The 7,969-nt window shown below is 46.3% G+C and overlaps 1 protein-coding gene across 2 annotated transcripts in view; it reads right to left on the bottom strand.

Annotated features, from left to right (window-relative positions):
• The window catches only part of Ptgs1 (prostaglandin-endoperoxide synthase 1), a 31,883-nt gene that overhangs the window by 1,730 nt on the left and 22,184 nt on the right, over window positions 1-7,969 (bottom strand). For both annotated transcript variants that reach the window (XM_028754723.1, XM_028754724.1), the window contains exons 8-10: window positions 7,550-7,796; window positions 5,211-5,497; window positions 1,399-1,546 (exon numbers count right to left, since the gene is read on the bottom strand). In XM_028754723.1, the coding sequence (XP_028610556.1) occupies window positions 1,399-1,546; window positions 5,211-5,497; window positions 7,550-7,796 (682 nt within the window). The remainder of the gene's footprint in view (window positions 1-1,398; window positions 1,547-5,210; window positions 5,498-7,549; window positions 7,797-7,969) is intronic.

The following is a 7,969-nucleotide window of genomic DNA, read 5'->3' on the forward strand; positions in this document are numbered from 1 at the left end:
GTGTGTGTGTGTGTGTGTGTGTGTGTGTGTGTGTGTGTGTGTGTGTGTTTGTCTGTATACTCAAGTACACACAAGTATTCAGAGCCAGAGTACTCTCTACTCCTCAGAACCCCTTTTCATGAAAGACATCAAAACTATTGTTCCAGGACCATGGGGAATTCATCTACTGATCCCAGGATTTGTTCCAAACTGGGACAATTGCATGTCCACAGATGGTGGACACATGAGATTGAAGGAGAGACAGGCGTGAACTTCTCCATTTATTTCCTCAAACCCAACCTCCTATGGCATACAGGGGTCTGTCACACCAGTGGAGACAAGAGGGCTCTAACTCAACTGTCCAATATCTAGGGAAATTTGGGAAAAGAGAAGGGGAAGGAGAGAGAATAGAGATCTTTTTAAGACTTATTTTATTTTTAATTATATTCGTCTCTGTGAGGGCATGAACATGTGAGTCAGACAACTGTGGCAGCCGGGGCATTGCATTGGATCCCATTAAGTGGAAGTAAAAGTGATTGTGAGCTTCCCAAGATAGGTGATGACACTCGACCTTGAACTCAGGTCCTCTGTAAAAGCAATCTGTATTCTTAACTACTGAGCTATTTATCCAGTCCCCTGTATAGAGATTTTTGACCATGATCTCCAGGAGAAACATTTGATGTGTGTGTGTGTGTGTGTGTGTGTGTGTGTGTGTGTGTGTGTGTGTGTAAGTGTGCATGTGTATGCTTGTGTATGAGTGAATCTGTAGGTGTATGTGTGCATGTTTGTGTGTGAGAGAATGTATGTGTGAGTACATATGCATGTATGTTTCTGTGTATGTGAATGAGTGTGTGTGTGTGTGTGTGTGTGTGTGTGTAAATGTGTGTGATTTTTTTTATTTTGTCTTGTTTTGTCAAGGGGGGTAAGCCAAGGATCTCTTGCATGCTGGACAAGTTCTCAACCACTGACACACAGCTTCCCCCACCAACCAGATACTTCTATCATTTTTTTTCCAGTACTTAGGAACCACTAGGCAGGATACAACCCAAGTCTTCAGCATCTGAGATCATGGTGCAGTGACAACGCCTCTTGCTACCTAGCATCTCCCAAGACACCACATCTATGACTCTCCTCCCAGACAGTTACCTACTTTTCTCATCTCTGCCCTTTTGTCTTGCCCTTACCATACCTGAAGTGCCCTCTATTTGCCACCTGGAAAATTCCTATTTATCCCTCATACCCACCTGGAAGGTGGTGTCTCTCACCCAGTAGGCCACTGTCACATTCCTGTCTTCCCTGACAATGCTTGGTCACAGCACTGGCCACCTGCATCATCCCAGTCTCTCTTTCCTTGTGATCTCCTTCACTTTCTGGACATGCCTCAAGGGCAGAGACTGTGCCCAGGATGCAGCTACCTACCTGTGAGCTCCTGGAAAGAGGTATAAGGCTTCATGCCAAACCTCTTTCGGTATTCATTGAAGGGCTGTATGCGCAACTCTCGGGACTCATTGATGACATCCACGGCCACATGTAGAACATGGTAGTCAAAGTTTCTACCCCCACCAATCTGCAAGAGATTAGCATGCTGTCAGTCTGAGAGTCAGGCCAAATTCTTACACTGTCTTGTGTAAGGTCTAAGAGAAGAACTCCGAGGCTCCAGTTCTTTCTGAACCAGGACAGAGAATGTGGTGTAGCCCAGTGATCATGATGCTGCAGTCTGGCTTTAGCCCTACCCTGTTGTTCTCACTTAGAGGCCCACAGTGTCCCTGCTTCCTGGACATTGAAGTGTGCAACGCTCCATTCTCCAGTAACGTGAACTCCTTGGAGCCACAACAACAGGTAGTGTCATCTTTATTAAAAGAAAAAAAAAGTCCCTGTGAAAATGAAGACTCTAAATCCCCTGGGCCTGCCTGCCGGTTGACCAGCCTGCCTAGCTCACTAGGCAAGCTCCAGCCCAAGTAAGAAAGAGATCCTGTCTGAGAAACAAGGTGAACAGCTCCTAAAGAGTGACACCCAAAACTGACCACACACACACACAAACACACACACACACACACGAGCCCATAAAAAGTCATAATAACTAAGGAGCATCTGTTTTAAGGAAGTTCTGAAATAATCATGTCAATGCTTAAGATGGAGATCTGTTTTTTGACAGAACAAGTATAATTGAGCAGGAAAGAAAAACACAGCTGAATTAAAATCATACGGCTCAGAGCAAACCAAGCTTGAAACAGCATGCAGACAGTGGTTCCAGACCTAGCTCTACGCATTCCAAGCTGTTCGGCTAGACTTGTGCCCCTCAAAGATGCACTGAAGTCTAACCTGCAGCACCCACAATGGTGACCATGGTTGAAAATAGTCTCACCTTATTGGTGGCTTAGCTTTACGCACTTTCTATCACCTACAGGCAACTATGATCTGATAGTATTCAATGGAAAATTCCAGAAACAAAAAGTTTCCAAGTTTTAAAATTGCATGCTATTCTGAGTAGCGTGATGAAATCTAATGAGGACTCTCAATCCTGCCCAGGATGTGAATCATCCCTCTGTCCAGCATGTCTGTACTGCACAAGCTCCCTGGCTTGTCAATCACCAAGCATCTGTTAGTTATCAAGTCAATGGTCCTGATAACTGAGGTCTACACCCAGGTAACCCTTATATAGTAAACTAAATATCATGCACTCATGTCATTCATCACATCCAATGTCCTCACATAGATACAGAGTCAACTCACATCATCCCAAGAGGGCTGAGTACCACTGAGAGAGAAAGACCGTATTACATACTTTAGTACAGAAAATTGTTTTCCAATTATTAATATGTCTCTTACTAATTTATAAGTTAATTTAACAAAATTTATAAATTAAACTTTGCCACAGTTTGTATGTATAGTAATTAAAGGATATATGTATGGTTTAGTACTCTACCATTTCAAATATCCATGGGTAAGTGTGTTAGAATGTATTCCCTATGGATAAGAGAACTATATAGTCTTCATGGGTGTAGGCAAAATAAAGTCAAGCTTCATTAGAGAAGATCCTAATCCAAGAAGTGATGCCTTGTTTGTTTGTGCTTGATTTTTGAAACAGGGTCTCATGTAACCTAGCCTGGCCTGGAACTCGCCATGGAACTAGAACTTCTGATCCTCCTCCTTCCACCTCCAGAATGCTGAGATTATAGGAGTGTGCCTCTGTACCCAGCCCAGCAGTCCCTTTGAAATGATACTAGAGACACAGAGAAGATACCATGTGACAAGGTAATGGAGGCATGTCACCATGTGACAAGGTAATGGAATTGAGTGACCAAGCCAAGAAATACCAGAAACTGTGGGATCCCAGTGGGAAAGACATAGAAAAGGTCCCCTGTTAGAGCCCTCAGAGAGTGTTAGCATGGCCCTGCTGCCACCTAACCATGAGAGAATACCTTAAGCCAACCACTCTGAGGCATTTTGTTGGAAAACCCCAGCACACAAACACAAAGACAGACTAAGTTTATGTTCCCTCATATGCAAAAATAGGAAAAGTAAGAGCATCCACCTGACATGCTTGTGGTAAAATAAAGGAGATGAAGGAGCAAAAGAGTGTCACAGTGCGGTCCCATGGCAACATCCCCAGACAGTACCCATTTGTAATGACTGTTAGAGAAAGCCCTGCTGTGTCCATCTCTGCTCCTTTTTACCATCCTGAGAATCAACACTTACTATCTTCTGGCAATTTCAAAACCCAAACCTTCCCCACACTCCACAGACACATAGCCCCACACAAAGGCTACTATCTCTTCTCACATACACACCCATGTTGCCACAGAGAGCAGAGGGTAGAAATCTGCCAACAAGCTAATGCTAATTGCAGTCAAATTACCAGGAGGAAATCTAAATCCACTAGGTAACTCAGCTTCCTTACAGGGCTGAGAGACAAGGATGACAGAGATGCAGAGGACTGAAGATGAGAAAAAGGGGTCCAGAGAGCTGAGATGAAGAAAGGGGTGCTTCCAACTGTAGAGAAAGAGGGATTTCAAAGGGGGTTGGCTAGGAATCCCAAGAAAATGTATTTGTTTGTCACGGTTACAACATAGGTGCTTTGACAAACAGAAACATATTCCTTCCTTCTCACTGAGCAGGCTAGAGAGGGTGGTGCTTGGCTCCCCCTGAAGCAGATCTCTTGGGCCTATAGATGGCCACTTTCTCCCTGTGCCTGCATGTGGTTTTCTTCCTGGGTGAGACTGTCTTAATCTCCTTGTCTTACAAGAACATCAATCATATTGGATTAGGGCCCACCTCAGTTTCCTAGTTAGTCTTAAGTGTCTCTTTAAAGATATTTCCAAATGTTATTCTGAGGCCTTCTGGGTTAGGATCATAGCATATTAACTTGGGGGATGACAATTCAGCTGATAGGAGATGTGGGATTGAAAAAGGCATCCCATGAAGGCACTTTCATGTATATCAGCACATCTTAATAGGGTCCTCCTGTCCTTCAGAGGCTGTGCCCTCTGACCCTCAGGCCTTTGCACACGCCACCTTCTCCACATAGAACAGGATCATCTCCTATCACCAGCACCGCTACTCTCCATGGGAAATGCCTGCCCTCTTTACCAGCTCTGCTCTACCGTCACCCGAACACTCAACTCTGCTCACAAAGATGACGAGCCACCATGGCTTTCTATACTACAGTCCTCATCATGCTCTTAGAATTCTGAGGACATTAGAAAGCACTTGTCATGTTTCCTTATACACAAGTACTCAAATGATGCTAGCTGTCACAGGACTGCACTCGCTCCTCAAATGGTGGCCCTACTGGGGGTGCTTTGGAGCCTTTAGATGAGGCCAGGCTGAAGCAAGTGGACCACTAGAAAGCAGCCGTCAGGGGTTACAGCTCAGCGTCTGGTTTCCATCTCTTCGTCTCCTGCTCTGCTGTGATGTGAACAGCCTCTGCCTTGAGCTCCTGCTTCCACCCACAGACTGGGCCACTCTGCCATGGCCTCCTTGCTGTGACAGACTTCAATGCCCCTGAAACTGTGAGCCAAACCCTTCTTTCTTTGAGTGGTTTCTGTCATTGTAACATGAAATCAACTAGTAAAACCTGGCACTGTCACCTACATCAGAGAATTCAGAAAGGGATATTTACAACCACCTGTGACACTATGTTCATTCCACAGATGAAGAAACTGGGGTTTGGATCAGGTCTGTTGTATCCCAGAGCCCACCCCTGATGCCTATGTTTCTCTGAAGCTTACCCGGCCAGCCCTCTGGCGAGAGAAGGCATCCACCAGTGCCTCAACACCGTAGTCCACCAGCATAGAACTGTTAAATAAGAACTGCTCATAGCTGTACTCTTGTGAGCCCACTTGAAAGGAGTTGGGCATGAGCGGATGCCAGTGATAGAGATGGTTGAATTCCATGGCGATGCGGTTGCGATACTGGAACTGGGCTCGGAACAGCAGCTCCGGGTCAAACTTGAGCTGCAGGAAATAGCCACTCAAGTGCTGCACATACTCCTCAATGATAATTTTGATGGTTTCCCCTGTGGGGGGAAGGTGGGGAGATAGGAAACAAGATCAGCAGAACTCAAAACTTGGGAAATGAACAGCTCATGAAAAGTGCTTGCTTTTGTCTCCTTGCTGGTGCTGGTGTTCACTTATTCCCCTTGGTCACTTCTGCTTTGTGTCCTTGTAAGGGGATGTGAAAACAGAACTATCTCGAACTTGACTGAGAGACCCAGACAAGGGCACTGCTGCTCCAAAGGAAGGCCTTGGACCCAGGAAAGGAGTCATCCAAGAACTGGTTTCCAGGGGCTAGAGAGAGATGGCTAAGAGGGTTAAGAGCATTGACTGCTCTTCCCAGGGACCCAGGTTCAATTCCCAGCACCCACATGGTGGCTCATAACCATCTGTGACTCCAGTTCAAGTGAATCTGATGCATTCTTCTGAGCTCAATCGTCACCAGTCATGTGCATGATGCACAGATATACATGAAGGCCAAAATATCAAAATATCTAAAATAAATTAAAAGATAAAAAAGAACCATTTTCTCAACTCTGATGTAACCTCCCTCCTACAGACCGTGAGTAATGAATAGTAGTGCAACCCTGTAAACCCAGAACTTAGGGGCATAGGAGGTGCTGAGGCAGAACGATTGCAAAGTTGATGCCAGGATAGCCTAAATGAAAAGACTTTGTCTCAAAAAAAATTTTTTTAAGCTGAAGAACTCTTAAAGATATAAAAGCACAGTGTTGCATTAGTGAGGAATTCATTACACTGAAGCCTTCAGTGAGGGCCAAGGGCTTCAGAGAGCTCATCTGAAGCTGCCACTGCTGCAGCCAAAGAAAGCCACACAGCTAGGGAGCCCAGTCCTAAGCATTTGTTTAAATGTAATATATTTCTCATGTGCTAATATATATGTCAGAATCTCATGGGCAGGAGTTTCCCTTTAATCCCTTAGGAAGCAGCTATACACAAAGCAAACAGCCAAGAAAGAAGTAAGTTTGAACATTTCAGAACAATATAAAAACTGCCCAGCTGGATAGTTAGAGGAACTGTTGTCTGGACCAATCAGCCAACAGAGAAACTGGCTTTTCAGTAAACTGACCTGGAGTCACGGGACTTGCGGTTAGCAGAATTGGGCTCAAATCCTAGCTTCTCAATATGTAGGTATCTGAGCTTGAGTCAAGTTATTTGTCTCACGGAAGCTCGCTTTCCTGACTGTAAACTGTAGCCTCTACTAATCAATCGCCATGAGATTTCCATATGACCATGTAACAGGTCATGTAAGGAGTAGACAACAGAGGCATTTATGCTGTCGGCACAGGACTGGCAACCTCAGCTGTGTCAACATGGGTCGGCTGAAGTCCTAACTCTGATAACAGTGTCTTCACACAGCAGGGTGCTGAACAACCTATAGCCACAGACCTGTCCTCTCTGATAAAGGTCTGTGAGATGCAGACTTCAGAAGAATCAGCCTGTCTACTCCAGGACTATTCATATCCTCAGTGCCCAACTCTTCCAGAAGACAGTAAATTAGGCTCTATAATTGGAACCAGCCATATCCAGTTGTGCCCAGAGGTAGTGACTCAGACAAGGAGAGCATGGTCTGGACAGAGGTGTCAGGGTCCAGGCAGGAAACCATCTGACATTTTAGGTTATGGACCCACCCCCATAAGAGACACAAAAATATCTTGTCCCTGAGTCACCTAGAATCTACCAAATTCCACAAAGGCTGAGAGACTGAGAGAGAGAAAAACCTGGGGGTTCCCCCAGGGTGGGGTAAGCTGGGGTTTGATGCTGGTGTGCTGAGAACTTTAGTGTCAAACTGGACACAGCACAAGGGGGAAACAACTTGGGATTTGAGGTGACCAATCAAATGTACTCAGAGCCTTCTTTCCTCTAGGCCTCATAGGAAGTCCTCCTATCAACACTTGTAGGAACTGAAGCCACGACCTGGAGACCTGGGCCTGAGGTCTTAGCCACCAGCGACTGGCTGTCCCTCTCACCAATGTGACCACGTTGTGACTCCCCAGGTTCAGTAACACCAGGGTCCTAACCTGCCCGCCTCCCTGCTTCTCAGGGCACGTGCTCACCTATAAGGATGAGGCGGGTGGTCTGGAAGAGCTGCTCATCATCCCACGTGGGATGTTCCTCCTTCAGCAGGTCGCACACGCGGTTATGCTCACGCAGCCAGATCGTGGAAAGGAGCATCAGCCCCGGGAGCAACCCAAACACCTCCTGGCCCACAGCCATCTGCTTTTCGGGCGGGACACCTGGTGGGTAGCGCATCAACACGGACGCCTGTTCCACGGAAGGTGGGTACACCTCTCCGTCCAGCACCTGTGGGATGATGCCGCCTGGCAACCTGACTCCAGCCCTCCTCCAAGATCCTCCATAGCCAGCTCCTATGTTCTGGCTTTACTACCTCAGCCCTGGCTCACCTGCCTGCTGCTCCCTAAGTTTCTGCCCTAAGCTGACTCTTGGGTACACAGCAATCAGGAGAGGGGGGGGGA

Source organism: Grammomys surdaster, unplaced genomic scaffold (assembly GCF_004785775.1).
Source record: "Grammomys surdaster isolate TR1022 unplaced genomic scaffold, NIH_TR_1.0 126035, whole genome shotgun sequence".
In the NCBI taxonomy this organism is placed as follows: domain Eukaryota; kingdom Metazoa; phylum Chordata; class Mammalia; order Rodentia; family Muridae; genus Grammomys; species Grammomys surdaster.